The 19,915-nt window shown below is 38.2% G+C and overlaps 1 protein-coding gene across 9 annotated transcripts in view; it reads left to right on the forward strand.

Moving 5' to 3' along the window:
* LOC136855033 (diacylglycerol kinase theta) overlaps positions 1 to 19,222 on the forward strand; it is a 126,343-nt gene extending 107,121 nt beyond the window's left edge. The window contains exons 8-17 of one of the 9 annotated variants that reach the window (XM_067131772.1): positions 2,086 to 2,338; positions 3,878 to 4,077; positions 4,597 to 4,809; positions 5,016 to 5,153; positions 5,344 to 5,518; positions 5,807 to 6,132; positions 8,251 to 8,377; positions 9,120 to 9,436; positions 9,728 to 9,831; positions 18,432 to 18,852. In XM_067131772.1, the coding sequence (XP_066987873.1) occupies positions 2,086 to 2,338; positions 3,878 to 4,077; positions 4,597 to 4,809; positions 5,016 to 5,153; positions 5,344 to 5,518; positions 5,807 to 6,132; positions 8,251 to 8,377; positions 9,120 to 9,436; positions 9,728 to 9,831; positions 18,432 to 18,572 (1,994 nt within the window). In that variant the 3' untranslated portion in view covers positions 18,573 to 18,852. Of the gene's footprint in view, positions 1 to 2,085; positions 2,339 to 3,877; positions 4,078 to 4,596; positions 4,810 to 5,015; positions 5,154 to 5,343; positions 5,519 to 5,806; positions 6,133 to 8,250; positions 8,378 to 9,119; positions 9,437 to 9,727; positions 9,832 to 16,711; positions 17,134 to 18,431 lie in introns of those variants that run through there. The other 8 variants (XM_067131768.1, XM_067131764.1, XM_067131767.1 and 5 more) reach the window with 8 other exon arrangements.
* Positions 19,223 to 19,915: the final 693 nt, after the last annotated feature.

Consider the following 19,915-nt stretch of genomic DNA (forward strand, 5'->3'; position numbering starts at 1 on the left):
TATTGTCAGTCAGGAATACCGCGAATGCTATCGTTTTCGTTCTGAAACGTGGATTTGCAGGAATCATGCAACTGTAATGATAGGACCAAGCCTTGTAATATGCCACCACTCATCGAATCAGAAGGAATAAAAGGGATAGATGCTCACAGATAAAAAAAAAACAAGAAAATATCTCAAAAACTTGTGTGAGTTACATGATCCATCAAAAACTCTGGTATGAATGAACAGACATGTGGGAATCTCTTACCATGAGTCAACCATTGGTTGTCGTCGAGTCTTTTCAAATGAAATGGACAAACCAGGTGCCTTCCGACTAGCCCAGGACCGAAGAAAGCATGGAAACGTTTGGTGAAACACTTAAAATGTCTGAGACGAATAGAAACTACGAACAGAATAGTGAAAAAATGGATTGAGTTCAATCCCGAAGGAATTAGACAGAACCTCTTCTCCAAGAGCAGAGAAACGGAAGAAGGCGTAGAATTCAGAAGCTTGCAATTAATAAAAACAAAATTATCATAGAGAATGAAATTAAACAATTCATGAAAAGTAATCTGGAATGGACTCGTGTCTCTGTGTTTACAAGAACACAAACGTAAACGCAAATAGTTGTAAGCATTCACTTTAATATACCTGTATTTCCCACTTAAATACTGTACAGACTATTATCCTATGTTGCTTTCCATGATGAAAATACGAGAAGACAGATTCTGAGAAACAGGAGATCTTACCATTTTAGTTTTCTGTAAAAGAAGACTATTGTGCCGGCTTTGCCTGTCCGTCCGCACTTTTTCTGTCCTTCCTCAGATCTAAAAACTCATTGAGGCTAGAGGGTTGCAAATTGGTATGTTGATCATCCACCCTCCAATCATCAAACATACCAAATTGCAGCCCTCTAGCCTCAGGACTTTTTATTTTATTTAAAGTTAGAGTTAGGCTTAATCGTGCTTCTGGCAACAATACATGATAGGCCACCACCGGGTCGTGGTTAAAGTTTCATGGGCTGCGGCTCATACAGCATTATACCGAGACCACCGAAAGACTGATCTATTTTCGGTGGCCTTGATTATATGCTGTAGCGGCTGTACAGGAAACTCGATTGCTCCGAAAAGAAACTTCGGCGCATTTTTCACTTGTTTCTGAATGGCAAGATTGAAAATGGAGTTGAGAATGATGATAAAGTTTGGTTTTGTAAAAATCGTGACAGAGAAAAATCAGAAGGGACACTAAGATTATTTTTTCCAGCGTTTTATTCTGAACAGGACTTTTACGAGGAATTAACCACAATGGATGAAATTCAAAGATTATAATGCAAAATACGAGCATCACGGGCCAATCAGGTATTTAGTGTTATAAATAAAGTTTCAGTTTACCTCGATTAAGATCGCAATTAATGAGGTTAATTAGTCAACCAGTGCTCAGTAGTTTAACCAAGATCATAATTAGAATTTGTCCAGATTGAGACTGAAATATCTTTCCCACGCGAGATAAGGGTTTGATATCGCAGTCAAAAAAAAAAAAAGTATATTTAAAATCATGCTTTTGATGATTTTCTGTTCAATAATGAAATTAGTTTACAAAGAAGACGAAATGCACCAAGGAGACTTTTCTTATATGGTTGGGAACTTGAAAGTTTGGCACAGTTGTAATAATAATCTTTCAAATTTGGTTAGAATCGAACCTACAATTAGGGTGTGAGGGAGAACAAGGCTTTTGACCTAAAACTGGACCAAATTAGGTCTAAGAACAAACAAATATTGGGATTTGACACTAATAACAAAGTTGGGAATAGGATCGAACCAAAATTAGGAAGTTCTAGTGATAAGATTTATGTAACTACACAGGCCAAACACATTTGCATGATTATTACCCAAAATATAACAGATATAAACAAAAACTCATAATCATTTTTGCATTAGGTATAAGTTATCTGAAAACTGCATATATCTGAGTTTGATCAAACAAACAAGTCTTATAATCTTCATAACTTACCTTGTGATCATGTATCCAAGCGTCTCTTCCTAGTTTGACTTCACTAACACATACCCCCTCCCCCCGCGCGTGCCCATGCACTTCTGTTTCCAACAGAAGTTGTGAAAGTGTTTGACGGCAACAGTTCACTCCGAAGGCGCATGTTCCGGCTTGTGACCATACCGAGGACCGCGACAGTCAAGGAGTTCCTGACGGCAGCTATGAGGGCCTTCCACGTGTCGCAGGAGAACTCCAAGACTTACCTCACCGACGCTTACTCTGCAGACGAGACCGAAGTCGAGGACCCGCTGCCTGTCACCAAGCTCACCAGGAGGGACGGCAAGAGACCAGCGGTATTTCTTAGGTACAGGTCAGTACTGTAGTAGGCCAGTACTGTAGGAGGCCGTCGCTTGGACATCCGTTTGCCATTGTGTGCTAGCTTCTCCTTCTTCTTCCTCCTCCTTCTTCTTCTTCTTCTTCTTCTTCTTCTTCTTCTTCTTTTCTTCTTCTTCTTCTTCTAGTTGTTGTTCCTCTGCAAGACTTGGTCCAAAGCAAAAGAATTCATTCTGGGGGCCGATAAAGTCAAGATTTGTAACTGCACATCTCTTGCTTCCTTCTTGCTGTATACCTAAAACTGTTCTTCACACTTTCTGTCCTTCTCTTCTCTTCCTTCTTATGAAGGCTGAGGCTGGCACACATACTGATTTACCTTCTTCGACTCTTCCTCTGCTAGTTTATGAGGAACGCCAGAGTTTTCCAATTTCCCTTGCTTGCTACAGGCCACATTCTTAGAAATTTTCCAATTTTCCTTATTTTTCTTCATAAATGCATCCAAGATCCTATGTTCATCATCTGCATCCAATGTCTCTTTAGTTCTTTTGCACCTGCATTTGCAATAAAATGCATGCTTTTAGTCTGGCTTGCATTAGTTATAAAATCAATGTTGTCTACTTGCATTGACAGAGCTGGGCGCTAGGAGTGCTCAGCCAAAGATCAACCTGCCCGGGGTCCTTTAAAAAAGCTGTATGTCCGTCCCACATATGGGAAAAGAAGACTCTTAGTTAATAGTACTGCAATTGCTAGGCAACACCTTTGAAAAGTGGTAGACTTTATATAGATGCATGAATTCATTAATGCTGAATAGCTGTGTACCCAACCTCATAAGAATTGCTGGTCATTCCTTGTACTGTACTGTACTGTATACAGTTGCCAGTCTCCCGTTTACAGGAATTGTAAAGGGTTAATTCGGTTTTGGGGTCCAAGCAAAAGAGAAATTAAGTTCCTCTAGTCAGGTACGACACTACATTCTTGTAAAGGTGTGTTTTAGGTAATTAAGTGGTCACTGGTGCTGCAATAACAACCAGAATAACAATCGGCAATTCTTACGTGGTTATGCACAGGTAGGGACATCATTGTTTAATTGCTTTAAGTGCATGTGCATGCATGCATGCATGCATGCAATCAAATTGTCCTGTAGGTGCACGAATGCATGGATTTGTACATAGTATGATATAAGTGTTATCAGTGAGTCTTGTGAATATGATTCACTATGTTAGATTAAGGAAAAGCTAAGATCAGTGTTTTATGTGAATATACAAAAGTATTCTTGACTATGTGAAAAGAAATATCGAAAGATATTAAAGCTAATAACTTGGTTAAGATGAGGTAGCAAAAAAGAATCATTTTGATTTTGGGTGTGTACTGTACAAAGACAACCTACCCCCCCACACATGTTATATTCACTCAATAAGTACACCATCCTTGCACAAGCCTGCTCTCTCAACTCAAGCACCCCCCCCCACCAAAAAAAAAAAAAAAGACAATACGAAGCCAAAGACACACAGGCGATGTGAAGCAAATACCCTTCTTCTTCTCCCTCTAATGACAATGCCCTCTCTTGATTTGCCAGGGAGAAGGGCAACGACGAGGGCTACATCCGGGTGTACCCGTCTCGTCTGGGCGCTGCCGTGTCAATCGACCACACCGTTTTACCCGTGACGTCACACACATGCGTTACTGATGTCATCATCACGGCGCTGCAGAAGTTCGGCCTCCCGGAGAGCAAGCCCGACGACTACCGTCTCATGGAAGTCATGCTGGATAAAGGAGGTTCGTTGGTTGTTGTTTTCGTGGACAGATGGCGTTCGAATCCTCACCTGAATACCTCTCATTAATGACGAATTTTATTGCACTGTTGTTTTTCTTCGACAGAGGTGGTAGGGAGAGTAGTAAGCTACTGAATTTTTTACTTTTAGGAACAATGGTAATATGGGTAAATACTGTGGATGTTGTTTTGGTCTCTTCTTCTTCTTCTTCTTCTTCCCAAAAGATTCCAAAACCTGGATAGGAAGGGCTGGAAAACCAATTATGAGCCATTCAGTGAGCGTTATAAACCCCTGGAAAGATTCATCAAAAACTGCATCCCCGACTAGGGATTAAGCTGAGAAGTAGTAGTCTGTAGAACAAAAAAATCTTTCAATGAGTTTATGAATTGAAATTAAACCTGTTTGCTTTAAAGTTTGGTCTGTTCAAGGACGGCAAACAACTGAACTTGCCTCTGAAATCCACTTGAGGGTGACATCTGTTGATGAATTCGTGAACTGCTAATCCATTCTCTTGGAATTTCAGTATCAGAGAGAGTGATGGAAAACACTGAAAAGCCCTGGGAGCTCCTGAAGGCCATCGGACGCGACAGCATCCGGCAGATGGAGATGACCAGATTCTACCTTCAGCTGAAGAAGGATCCCCACGGTCCGAAGATCGCGCTCTTCGTCGGAAACCTCCCACCGAACTTGTCACAGCGGCAGTATGAAAACATCTTGGCAGACATACTGAGCAAAGGTTAGCCAACACTTTACTCAGTCCAGTTGCTTTGTTTGACTGGCACAGATTGCTACTCTGAAATAGCTTCGGGTCAGTTTTAGTGACATCTAGAGTCAAGTTTCAGAATTTCTCAGTTATTTTAAAGTAGAAGTTGTAAAATTGTCCTCTGAGAACGAGGCCTCAACATTGCCGTTCTAATAACTCAGTTCCTTTCCCCATTTCAGTTGGGTATAAATACTCAAGCATCGGCCCCATCTACTATGAATATGGGTCGATGGTTATTACCTATGAAGACTCTGATCTAGCAGTAAGAGCGTTCTACACACTGAGAGAGTCCTGCTATGATGATAAGCATCTTCTAGGTAAGATTGTCCCAATTTATCCCAGTTTAATGTTTGTACTGTGATACTTTCCTTTGTGACCAATATCAGTAAGCAAGATGACTGGAGATATGACATGAACTTGATTTGAATAATCTAGACTAATAATTGTATTACACAAAACACTGACAATTCTGGAGTGGTATTGTGACTTTCCTTGACATTTTTCCAGTGATGCTGTTGCCAAATATATTACCCCACATGATTCCCGAGGGAGTCCAGCCCCTCCTGGTGTTCGTCAATGTCAAATCTGGTGGATGCCAGGGGCTGGAGCTTATCACCTCCTTCAGGAAGCTTCTAAATCCTTATCAAGTGTTTGATCTCGACAATGGAGGGCCCTTACCTGGGTAAGAATACCACAAAGTCGGTAGTTTCTTTCATATACTTGTGTTTGATATAAATATTCCTCTACCTGGAACTTCACAGTACATAGACGAGGAAAAGAATATTGAAAGGTCTTGTAAACCACATATACAGTGCTCTTGTTGTTTTAACCATCATTCCCCATGCATTGAATCAGTGTTTAAGTTAACTGGCTAATAATACTCGCAAAGAATTTTTTTAATGGTGAGGTAATTCTCTGAGTAATCTCTCTCATTTTCCAAAACACCATCTCACCATCATTGTACTTGCAGCTTGTACGTGTTCCGACACGTGAAACATTACAAGATTCTGGTTTGTGGAGGAGATGGTACCGTTGGATGGGTTCTACAGTGTCTTGATAATGTGGGCCAGGATTCTGAGTGCCAGTCTCCTGCATGTGCCATTGTTCCCCTTGGAACTGGCAATGACCTTGCTAGGGTTCTGCGTTGGGGTCCAGGGTACAACGGCGGAGAGGATCCAATCAACCTGTTGAAGGATGTGATTGACGCTGAAGACATCCGCCTTGATCGATGGACAGTGGTCTTTCATGTGGATGAAAAAGTGGACGATAAGCCTGCAGTACCCAACCAACAGCAAGGTGAAATGCTTATTTTTTTTGGGGGGTGGGGGCATGATAGGTCAGTGAGGGCAAAACTAATGATGAAATATCAGAAACTCTCTCTCAAAAGGAGTTATAGAAATTGCATTATGTGGGATTTTTCAAGGGCACCTTAAAGGTGAGGATTCTCCTGTATCATGATAGAACAGTAGTCAGGATAGACCAAAAGGAGTGGAAAGATATTAACTATCTTAAGATGGAGTGAGTGACACTCACTTTATCACATCAGCAAAGAAGAGATGCTGATGTGACAAAGTGTCATTTATGTAGACCTATATAGATGGTAAACTATTGAACCAGCCTTGCATCATAGGTATTTTAGTTAGGCTTTCTACTCTTTGTGTATCTAATTGTGGTTACCAGTAGGATGACACCAGTTACATTTGGCTCAAGAAACAAAATTACCTCTCTAGGACAAAACAGCTGTTTTGTAGTCTCTCGTAAATAACCTTAGAGTACCTTGAGCACCCAAAATGTAGTTAGGAAATTGTGAATAATTTCATTAGTATGAAACTGATTAATTTGTGGAATTCTTGTCTTTAATATGTTCTCAAGATCAGAGCTAATAGTTGAATAAAGAACTGGGAATGAATACCAGAGAATGACTAGCCAATGGAGCTAGACAAAATGAGGATCTTCAGAACAGTTACATTAAAGATGGTCATTGATGATCTGAGGAAGATACTTTAGAAATGGAAAAGACAGCAATTGTTACTGTGGTAACAACTGATTTAAAGTTGGGAATTAGACTGCTGAGGAATAGTTCGAAGAAACAAGAGAGAAATTTTGCTGATGTGAATGAGATATAAAGAATGACAAAATATAGGAAGAAGTTCCCCAGTAGTCTTATCAGAGGCCATACAAGTGATTCGAAACAAAAGTGCTTGATTAGAGGCACTTGATAAAATGGGAGAAGATGGGGTGTCATATCAACCAGTCTTTTGAGGCATAAGGAGCAATTGTCCCTCCTTGGTATGAGTCAAAAGTCAAATGAGTGAATGAAAGATCAGGGGTCGATATTACAAACAAACCCTGCATCCTTATTAATAGAAATGTATAATAGGGAATATGAGACTAGAGGGCCAGCATGTCAGATCTGGGGCATTGTAATCACTGAGAGAAAGATCAGCCGCAAAATGATTGGGGAAAGTAGATTTCAACAAATAGTAGAAGGGCCACGATTATTTTAAAAAATGGGAAATAGGGTAAAAAAAAAATTAATCTCTTCTCTTAGCACATGAAGACTTTTTTGCCTTGGAAAAAGGACTGTACAGTGACAGTGCCGTAAATCCTAGCAGATTTACTGGACAGAAGAGTGGCAGCAACAGCAGGGGAGTTTTGAAATTACTAGTGCAGTTCCTTTAACCAGATGCCCAAGAAATTGGAATGATCAAACCAAGAATTAGTAGATGAAAGCATTTTGTAAGAGAATGGGATGTACTCTTCATTTATCAAGCATATGACCTAAGAAGTTTTGTGTGTTCACAGTTCACATTTGGAACCAAAGTAAGTCACCTTTCGAAAACCTGCAGTGACAAAAGCCCTCAGCACTGGTTATCTGGAGTCATACAACATAATAAACAAAGGAGAAATATTATGAGAGTAAGAAATATAGCATATTAGTTTTCTGAATTGTTTTTGGGCAGATGTAGAGGCGTGAAAAACATGCCAGAATATACAAAGTATGTGTAATCAGGGGAAAAGTATTATACTGTATCTGGAAAGGGACTTAGCATCAGACTGACTAATGGTAGAAGAAGGATTCCAAATCTCTAGTGGCAGCATTTCAGTGAATAACTGCTTAGGTTATCTCTTGAGACACTTGATGTAATGTATTTTCAATGACCATGTCATTATTTTTCATTATTTTAAAACACTGGGAGAAAACATGAAAAGCTAAGTTTTTCAGTGTTTTGCCTTATTCTGCACCATCCTTAACTTATTAATTTTCATTTGCTAAGTTATATCAGAGACTGATATTTGGTGATATACCGAGGACTCAAACCATATTTGAAGGTGGTGATAACTTGAGCTTTTAGCTGTGAATTCAGAACCTGTATCTCTACAATAACACTTCTTATATCTTACACCCTGCAGTACCCACAAGTGAAGACAACACTCAGATCTTCGTGATGAATAATTACTTTGGAATTGGCATTGAAGCTGAGCTCTGCCTGGACTTCCACAACGCTCGAGAGGAGAACCCAAATAAATTCAACAGCAGGTATGTTCTTTTAGCATTCAGAGAGGTAACACTTGAAAATCAGATTTAATCAGGCCTGTATCAGCTCCCAGTGAAGAGACAGGTAAGAGAATGTCTAATTAAACTCTTAAATGTGGTTAGCAAATGACTGTATCGTTAACATCTTTGAGTAGCTGCTCAGAAATTCACAGCTATTTAGTAAGGGTTTGGGTTACATTAGGTCATGTTGAATTTCATTAAATCTGGAGGAGGATGCCGTCAGATAAAATTCAGTGGTGATGGAAAATATTTATATATAGTGTGGTAGATACATCTGTTCAGTCAATCACCTTATGTCTAATTATGTCTTCATCTGCAGATTTTAGCACCCATATATTATGCAAACAAAAATGAAATCAGCCAGACTGAGCCAGGTTTTGGTTGAGGTATGAAGCATGAAGAGCTACCAGAATCCTACATGTCGCCGTTTACTTTACCTCCATTCCTGCTTCCTTTCTCACTCTCTCTCCCAGATCCACCTTTAGGTCTTTGTACCTTATCTCCATTTTGTGTTCTCAATCTCTCTATCTTGCTGTCCCAACTACTCCAAATCCATCTTTTCACTGTCTTAAGCGCTGAATGGCCGAAAGTACCCCTGTGCTTGGCTTGACAGCCTGAATTTCATATAACCAGATTCATGAATCTTGAGAGATGTTGCGTTTTAAAACACTGGATAAGTATTGTAAGTAAAACAACAGTTTACCATTAACTGATTCCCTTTCAGACTGCACAATAAAGGGGTCTACGTGAAGATGGGCCTGAGGAAGATGGTGTCACGCAAGTTGTGCAAAGACCTCCACAAAGAAATCCGTCTGGAAGTTGATGGGAAACACGTCGAACTGCCGCCCCTGGAGGGAATCATCATCCTGAACATCCTCTCCTGGGGTTCAGGAGCCAATCCTTGGGGTCCGGAGAAAGATGACCACTTCAACAAGCCCAACCACTGGGATGGAAATCTGGAAGTCGTCGGAGTCACTGGAATTGTCCACCTAGGGCAAATCCAGTCTGGGCTTCGGTCGGCAATTAGAATAGCCCAGGGTGGTAAGTGGCGATTGTCAATCTGAGATATAAGGTTTGTGGACCTACATCTAACTTAATCTGTCAATACTTTATTATAGGTGAATTTTACTTCATTGTATTCTTAGCTTGGTTTGGACAAGCAATTTTAAGGAGGAGAATCGGTTATCTTATACAAACAACAAGTTGTGTTCATGTTTTAAGCCTAAATTCACCAGGTGTGTCTTAGTATGTAGAATACTCTTGCGATATCTTATATTCTAAGTTACCATTAATACTTAAAAAACTCCTCTTTTGAATGCCCTTTCTTTCCAGGTCACATCCGCATCAAGCTCAACTCTGAACTTCCAGTCCAGGTGGATGGAGAGCCCTGGAACCAAGCTCCAGGAGAAGTAGTTGTCCTGAAGTCGGCTCTAAAGGTAATCTACTCGTCGGTAATCTTTTTCTATTAAGTAGATTTAAACCTAACGTTTAAGTGTAGATTGTACTGCAAATGACGCATAATGTAGTAGGAGACTTAAGGCAAAAAAGATAAATGATGCTTCATGAAATAGGACTGTTGTAGCACTGGCTTTTGCTTGGTAGACAAAGTGTAAGACAGAATCGGTGATGACAGATTACGGCCTATGTACGATGGCTTCTTTTTTCTAAAGACCCACCATAGCTTTAGGTAGAAGTTGTAGATTTTTAACTATTAGATTCTATTAGTTTACTAAGGTGAGTTTGCTTAGCTACCTTTGCAATGATAAATTCCATGATATTCAACTTTGAAAGAAAAGAAACTGGCTGCTGTTTGTGGCTCCGTCTGACGGGAAACTGAAGTAAAAAAATAAATGAACAATGATTTGATTCTTACTGATATCATTCTAACCCCTGATTTAAGTAATTATACAGGATAAGCCTCTCTCACAGGCCCTTTGCCACAGGCAAAGTAGAGTACCCTGCTTCCTAATTAGACCAAGCAACCTTGTTCAGAGAAGCTACAAGCAACGCAGCCTGTCAACTTGTTCAGAGAATAAAGTGGCATTAGCTTCAACATTAGCTGAAGATAGGCACAGCAGGAAAAAGCAGGAATACAGTACTAAAAACTAAAATTATTATTAATACCACCATCGTATACCCAAAACCTGCATAAACTAGGCATAATTCTATTGCACTGATTTTTTTTTTTTTTTTTTTTGAATTGGAAATACTATTCAGTGGATTTTTTCAGTTATTTTCTGAACCTGTATTCAGTTGTGTATTTCGGTGATTGTAGGCTGTTGAGAAGTAATAGCTTCAATATTTATATATCATCAAAACACGCACATTAAGAGAGTCACCTGTAGGCACAGTTCTCAATCAATGATCTCGTAGCTCCTCCAGCAAATGGAGCCTCGCTGTTTCTCACCAGTTCCTGATTCACATATCCTTGGGACAAGCCAGAGTTGCCAACAACTTCATTTTCACGCGGTTGCGAGTTATAGTTTCATTCAGCAGATTTGTTTAACTCCACTTGACAAATAGCATGAATTGTGAATAGCTTGCCGTGCAAGTATAAACATTCAATTTTTGCTTCAAATTCTTCTCTGTGGAGACATGCCCACCTATCATGAGATTTTATTTAGACACTGGTAAACTTGAGGCAATTTTTTTTTAAGCCTAGATTTAAAGCTAATAAATTACGGCTATTACTGATAAACTATTTGTTAGGAGACCGTGATATCGACTTTCAAAAGGACAGTTAATAATTGTATGCAACCTCAAACCACAGTCACAACTCTACTTAGCAGAGAAAGATGGCACAATCCTTTAAAATTGCCAAGAATTGCCAGATGCACTTAGCGAGGGTTTAAAGACTTGAGCAAAATCAGATTTGATCTTGATGTAGCAATCAATGAATTCCGAATTCATTCAAAGGCGTTGGTTAAAATTATTTTCAATATAGATTATAAAGTTATTCTCTTTGTGTTGTAGCAACGCGTTCTTCTAGAAGGCAAGATGCCATATATCACTGCTCTGAATTGTTCTCAGATGTAGGAATAGTCACTTTCGTCTTCTTGATTTGAATGGCGCAGGCTGGCGGCCACTTTGAAATGCTGTGTCACAAGATTATATTTGCTCGCTTCTTACTGGCGGACTTTGAACTTCGTAACCAATAGTTTGTCCTGTGATGATGGCAAATCGAAATCATGTAAGTGTACACATGCTTAAGTTTTATAACCCAGTACTGGATACTTCCTACAAAGTTTGAGGGATGCAAGAAAATGTAGTTTTTTTTTTTTATTTACACGTTCTGAAAATCGATGAACGATATCTTTTGGTTTTCCAACAATAATGACACCTGGAGGCGCGGGTTTTGCTGCACTGGTCAAATCTTTACTACCATAATCTGGCTTTTTTCTTTTGTCACTTCACGAGATTATAACATATGCATTTTACTCATGTAATAAACTTAATATGCTGTCATCTCTTAACTATTTTTACTATTTTGAGCGTTGTACTTACAAAGCAATACCTAGTTTTCCGTATGTCTGACCATAACCTGAGTAGCCTACATGCCATAGGCTTAGCTTAATTCTGAAAGTGATCGTTATTCTTTCTCAGTAAAGATACTAAAGGAAAACTCCACTAGAAGACCATGTTACACAGTGCAGAACTGAAATCACTTATAATTCAGTATTGTCATACTAAAGTATAAACTGTATTGGCTAACTGGTTTAAAGTTAAGCTACAAGATGGGCTGGGATGAATAAATGCAAGCTTATTTGGCACTACTCTAGCAAAGGTGGCTCCATCTGGTGGCAAGTGACGAACATGCTCTCCAGAGAGATGTTGGAAAATATGCTTCGTGTGACACCCCCTTGATAGAATTGTTGGCTGCGTTGGAAATTCAGTTTTCAAGAACGTCATTAACTTCAGTAAAGACAGAGTTATAGTCTGTCCTCTGGCACTAAAAGCTATAACCGCTACTGAGCACAGATTCGAACTAGGTTAACGATTCGGTCTAGTTTCCTTTGCAACGGCCCCTCCAGCTAACTCGTGCGATCTTCTAATGTTCCGTGGAAAACAACTGTCCCTGACAAAAGCTGCGTTCATCAATGCTGAGAGGACTGCGAGATCCGTTTGGTTAAGAAAAAAAAAAACCTTATGAACGTAACACAAATATTCCACTCACTATACACTCCCACACCACTTTGTGTTTCTCATTCAGTTTGCTTACATAGTAGTGTTCTGGTTTGGTTCCATATATATATATATATTGGTTTCTTTCCATAGACACAGTGTGTGCCCTCCCTCGGATGATTCGTGTTGTCGTGAAACCTTTTGGTTTATTTTCGTTCTTATCTAGTTATGTCTTTATTTATTATTATTTTTTGTTTTAGTAAACCTGGCGGGTCTAGTACCACACACAAGACGGAACACGATCGCCAGGCGTTGGTTTCTTTTTAGAAGTCTGCTCACCCCCCTCCCCCCTGACCACTTGTCGTAACTGACAGCAACGAATATTTAAAAATATATATTAATAATTCTAACAAACAGTCGCACTGTTGGATGATGTTGAAATTCCTTAGAGTTGACCAACACGAATAAACTATAGTTGATGTTTCTTTTTTGGAAGTTCTTAATCACATCCCCCAGCCCCCCACGGCCCACCCACAACACTCCCCCCCCGCCCCTCCATATCTTTTAAAAAATCTAAAAACAAAAAAAGGTTGCTTATAGCTGCAATGGTCCGAATTGAAACGTCACTCAAAGATTTTTTTTAAATAAATCGTCGTCCTTTTTGACGAATCAAGTAAAAATATTTGCTATTGACTGAAGTCATTTGTCCATAAGAGTCAATTCTGGTAAGAAAACCCTTCCAAAATGATCATTGCTGACATGGGCTTCTCTCAATGATGTTCCCTTATTGATATCTTAGCCAGCCATTCCCAAACTCACTTTTTAAAACTGCAAAAAAAAAGAAAGATTAAAACACTTTTAAAAAGAGAAACAGTATTCCAGTAACGCTAAATATGTTACCTTATGAGTCTAGAATCGACTGAAGCAAAGGAGACTCATTCACTCTTCCATTGTCCAGCTAATCTGTGTCTCTTATTTTTATTATTATTATTATTATATATATGATTTCCGTGTCGAGTGATATGATGACGATCTCTCGAAGTCCCACACTGTCATAAATTCTACCTGATAGGAACAGCGCCATCAGAGCTCCGGGCTGCGGAAGTATCTTAGTACGAGGCAAAGAAATTTGCGCCAAATTTCGCTTAAAAGATGCGCAGATGCGCTTAAGAATATGTTAAATCATACTTAATCATTTAATTTTTTTTAAATGAGTTCTTAAACAAATATTTTCGTTTAAATACTGTGTATGAGACTAAAAGGATTACGAGAATGCCTTTAAATTACGCGGATATTTACATCAGTAAGTGATAGTTTGTTATCAAATGTAACGGTCAGTCAAATGAGAGACGATTTTAATGAGAGACATTCTGCCAGGCTGCGTGAAAGACGTTACCGAATGAGAGATATTGTCTGTGTTTTAATGAGAACCTCTCTTCTAAAGGAGAGCTATTTTTGTGTAGAGGAGAGAGCTATTTCTGAATGAAAGCTTTATTTTACATTGGTGAGTGAAAGACGTTCTGTTTTACTGAATGGAAGGCGTTTTACTGCGCAGTGAAAGATATTCCATTTTGCTGAATGAGACGTTCTGGTTTCTGGATCGAGACACATTCCATTGTATTGAATGAGAGCCATTCTACTTTATTGAATGAAAGTCATTCTGTTTTACTGAATGAGAGACATTCTATTTTACTAAATGAGAGACATTCTATTTTATTGAATGACAAAGATTCTATTTTATTGAAGGAGAGACATTCAATTTCACTGAATAAGAGACATTTTATTTATTGAATGAGAGACATACTATTTTCTGAATGAAAGACAACATTCTATTTTACTAAATGAGAGACATTCTATTTTATTGAATGACAAAGATTCTATTTTATTGAATGAGAGACATTCTATTTCACTGAATAAGAGGCATTTTATTTATTGAATGAGATACATTATATTTTCTGAATGAGAGACATTCTATTTTACTACATGAGAGACATTCTACTTTATTAAGTGAGAGACATTCTATTTTACTAAATGAGAGACATTCTATTTTATTGAATGAGAGAGATTCTATTTTATTGAATGAGAGACATTGTATTTCATTGAATGAGAGACTTTCTGTTTCATTGAATGAGACATTCTGTTTATTGAATGAGGGACATTCTATTTTACTAAATGAGAGACATTCTATTTTACTGAATGAAATTCATTCTATTGTATTGAATGAGAGACATCCTATTTCACTACATGAGAGACATTCTATTTTATTGAATGAGAGACATTCTACTTTGCTGGATGAGGTTATCTATTTTGCTGAATGAGAATAATTCTGTTTTACTGAATGAGAGACATTCTATTTTATTTTATTATATTAACTGAGGAGCTTTACTTTTTACTTCAGAAAGCCCCTGACCACGAATCATTACCAAATAAAAATCGTACCTCGATCACTGAAGCGCCGGTCATACGAACGGTTTTTTTTTTTTTTTTGCAGTGTTTAAAAGCCCCTTGCTGCCAACCTTGGCACTTTGCCTCCAGTAGCTGCTACTGAGTTTAAATGAGTCTTTGGTCATTCCCTAGTAGGCCAGTGGGATGGGCAACTTTGTGTCCCCAACTAGCCCAGACCTGATGGACGCGAGGAAGGAAGAAAAGAAATATGGAAATTGTTACACTTGATATTCATATCTCACTCTCAAAAATTTTTTTTTTACGAAATTCGTTATTCATTGCAAATCTGATTAAAAAAAACTTGTTTTCAAAATTTAATTGCAAAATTCATCATTCAATATACATCTATAAACAGAAATTCATTTCCGAAGTAGTTTGTATATAACAAAAATGAATATTTTTCAAGAAGTAAAATTCCTATTAAAAAACAGTAACAACGAATGATTTTTCGGTGCCCTTAAATGAACAGATTTTATTTTTTTGATAATTGCGAATTGCATCGTTCAGAATCCCCCTGTTTGCTTGAAAAGAGAAACTCCTTCAGAAGACTCGCCTCCTCGTCAAAAGCTGATTCGAAATTTTCTGTATTTAAGAGTCAGTGTTCAGAATAAAGGACCAATTATTGTTTATTACCGTCGTTAAAAATAATGATTGTACTTTTTTAATGACTAAAAAACGATCTCCTATTCGGATAAAAAGTAAATGAACTAAAATTCGATGAAATTGAGGTAACTGTTCCAATAATATGCTGCCAAATTGTTGCAATAATATTCCTCCAAATTATTTAATGTAATGTATAGCTTCATATGAATGAAAAAGAATAAATAAAAGATAATACAAATGGAGAGTTTCTCATTTTTATATATGCATAATGATTTTAAAAGTTAAACACCCAACTCATTTAGAATATGGCCGAATCAGGAGTCATTTTTTAGAAGGATAAACTTTGCTTTTCATATCCAGAGTATCCCGCCAAAAGTGTCTTGATAATACCCAACCAAAACAGATCATGAAATATAATGACACGTGAACGAAAAACCATAAAGAAACAAGCAATTTAAATGTCAATTTATTTAAGTTTGTTCATACATAATGTAGTACTAAAAAAAAACTCCTAACTCATGTCGAATATGCACGAATCAGAAGTTAACGGAGATTTAAATTAGCGTCTCATTTCCAAATGTGGAAAAACATCCGAAGCTCTGATGAAGTAGCAGTGTTCCTCCCACGTAGACTGTATGTAACGGACTGAGAGAGACGACGATGTTTCAGAGTATATATATAAACGATGGACAACTGCCAAAACAGCTTTGTTGTTTTGTCCCTTCGCTTTGTGAACCACACAAAAATGGGCTTGAATATCAGGGAGGAGTTTTGAATGAAATCATGATTTTTTTTTTTTTTTCAACCTTTGTTTTTTCGTGTTCATTTTTTTCACAAGAATATCATGCAGCAAAAATACAAGAATACAGTAAATTACAGAAAAGATATTTTACTATGAAACATAATATGCTTTTGTTTTTTTCTAGGGATCAAAGATGTATTCTCTAAGTTGACTTTAGCCAGTTATTCAGTCATTTTTTTTTGTAAATATAAATTTCAAGCAAAAGTTTTTTATTTTATTTTTGACTCAGAGAAGGGAAAAATAATGAGAGATTAAACTAATCGGTGACAATAAATTAAGATGTTAATGGTCAATTGACTGAACCTAGGCATTGTTGCATTGTACTTTTTGTTTTCATCTTGTAGGCCACTATGCTGAAGAAAAGTAAGATCAGGCGGAGAAACACCGAACCCACGCTACATGCTTCCAATGGTGACAAGGATCCCAACGACCCTTAAACTTCCTAGACATTCTTCTTCTTCTTCTTCTTCTTCTTCTTCGTTTTACGCTTAGGAATCTTGGTCTCCCTCTCTCGATTTCTCTTGCTGTCTCAGACTTCCTTACTCTCTCTCTCTCTCTCTCTCTCTCTCTCTCTCTAAACCCTCCAGTTACCCCTATACATCCCTCAGTCCCCGTTTCATAGCCCAGATCCATTTAAAAAAAAAAAATACCCGGTCTTGTCTGTGTTTTTTTAATTATTTTTTAAAACTTTTTTTTATCTCTGTCTTTTCTCTTTCAAACGTCGATTCATCGAACCAACCTAACCACCCCGCCCCCGCCCCCAAAACCCTCCAGTTTGTTAAAAAAAAAATATGGTCTGTTGTTGCTTAGGTTAAGGGCTCTTTTCGAAGTTATCTGCCTTCTTTGAACTTAACACTATATATATATATATATATATATATATATATATATATATATATATATATATATATATATATATATATATATATATGTATGTATATATATATTATAAATATGATAATATATATAGACTCTCCTTTCACCACCATCAAAACCTCAACCATCGTGATGAGTTTGCAAATTCAGGAATATATATATATTATTATTATTTTTCCTCCAAACTAAAGCCGACATTTTCTTAGCCACTTCATCATTTCTTCCTACCGCATTTGATTTTATTTGATTTTAGAAGTGAAACCCATTCTTTTAACATTCCAACGATCATGCTAGACATACACACATACGCATACATACACACATAAACACACACACACACACACACCTGCTCACGACTTGTTTTCCAGAAGATACGTTTTCGAATCCACGGTTTTTTAAGTGTGCGCAGAATTCGAAAGAACACATGTATATGTAACGTTCCTGCATTTTATATATATATATATATCTCTTTGTTAAAAACACAGCACAGCCGATTTCAGTCTTCTTGCTCTTTCCTCTTAATGCTGTCAGTCTTAAAATAAAAAGAAAAAAAAAAGAAAAAATACGGTAGATGCATTTTATCATCTAATGCTTTCACAAATGATAATGGCATATTTGATTGATTTTTTTTGTCTGATTAATGCACTTACTATCCAAAGATTAGTAATCTACAATGTTTCCTTTTTTTTTTATTACCCCCTCTGCTATTCCCTCTCCCCCATCCCGAATTCTCTCTCTCCCTCAAACAAAAAAATTCTGACCTTGATTTTTTTTTTTTTTGGACCCTTGACCAATTTTTGAACCCCTTCGGAAATGGAAACCAATTTGCCAATTTTCAAAAAAAAATATATATATATAAAAAATAATTAACGGCCCCCAAAAACGGCCATGTCGCTCTTTCACTCCTCCTCTTCCTCAACCTCCTCAACCTCTTGTGGCATTCCATCTCCGATTGTGTTTTTCCCCCGATGTCTGACATCTTTCCTCCTCCTCCTCCTCCTCCTCCTCCTTTTCCCCCTCAAATGGTGCCGATTCCTTTCAACACCCTCACTCACTCACGCTTTTCCTCTCCCTCCCCTCCTCCGGCCCCGGCCCAACAACCCCTCCCCTTCAAAAAAAAAAAAAAAAAAACGATACTTCGTCCTTTTTTCCCCCGCCCCTCTGTCCTTTCTCACCTCGTTCCCACAGGCCACCATGCTCAAGAAAACTTCCAAGTCCAAGTTACGTCGGCGGAACACTGAACCTTCCATGGTGGCGACTCAGCACCAACAGCCCAAGCTGCAGCCGATCAGACCCGACCCAGCATCCACCTCGCATCACCCCCTCTAGCCGACCTCTTAAACACACCATCACCACCACCACCACCACCACCACCACCTTCACCTACACCCCAACTAACCACCCTCACCACCTTCACCAACACCCCTACGCCCCTTTGCCACCACCAACAACACCTACGCGCCTCAAGATTTGCCAAAAATTAAACGAACAAAAAAAAAAAATTCCCTCCTCGTCTTCCCTCTCGCGCACCGACAAACCGAAACCAAGACCAAAGCCACCTCTCCATCATGAAACATAAATCCACTTCGACGGCAGCAAAAAAAGAAAATTTTGCTTTGTCTTCCTCCTCCTCCTCCTCCTCCTCCTCCTCCTCCTCCTCCTCCTCCTCCTCCTCCTCCTCCAACATGATCACAACTACGACAGGAAATATTGGGGCCCTTGGAAACACAGCTTCATGACCAAAAGATAGAAAAAGAAACTAGACCATATTTCAGAAAGTGACTCTTTTCTGTGGATGAAGAAGAAGAAGAAGAAGAAGAAGTAGAAGAAGAAGAAAACGACGACGACGACTCTCAGCAACGTCATAACAGAAGATGGTCGCGTCACGGATCATTCCTCTGAAAATATTGGTCGACGTGTCATGAAGTTTCACTCGAAAAAAGGAAAAGAAAAATATAAGTCTTTTTAGCTGTGTGACCCCTTTACCTGCTTATATATATATATATATAGACCTCACACACATATACACACATCTGGATACGAGACTTTACGACTGGAAAAAGTAACTTACTGTGGGCGACTGCAGTACGTCAGTTGCGCGCGGAAATAAAAGAAAAGCAACGACAAACAAAAGCGTAACGAAAAACGTAAAGAGGACCAAAAGCAGGTTGTTTTGAACTAGACTGATATTGTAAGACAGCCTTGCGTCTGTAAACGGCTCACTCTTTGCTAGCAGAAAATGATTTTGCCGAACGAAGTGCAGTGTGGAATCGAACCGTAACTGAAAAGTGATATATTGGACTCACTTACTGGAATGAAAAAATATATATAAAATATATATATATATAAATATTCAGTTGATAAATAAATAAAAGAAAAAGGGAGTGTTGCACAAATTTTTGAGGTGAACTTAACCTCCGACCCTCCAAACAAACTTTTTAGTAAATATAAGTGTGTTACTGGAAAAACCAAAAAAAAGGAGTCGTTATGAGACAAAGCTTTGAATCATTCCATAAGAGAAAAATATCATAGGCGGCACTGTTTTATTACTGTTCAATGAATAGTGCCACATGTGTCTTCATGTGTTTGCCACATGTGGTATTATGTGTAGTATCCCGATTTCATTGGGAAATTTTAAGTGAAAAATGTCATCTTGCTGCAGCTAGCGCCTA

The sequence above is a fragment of the Macrobrachium rosenbergii genome, chromosome 30 (assembly GCF_040412425.1).
Source record: "Macrobrachium rosenbergii isolate ZJJX-2024 chromosome 30, ASM4041242v1, whole genome shotgun sequence".
NCBI lineage: Eukaryota > Metazoa > Arthropoda > Malacostraca > Decapoda > Palaemonidae > Macrobrachium > Macrobrachium rosenbergii.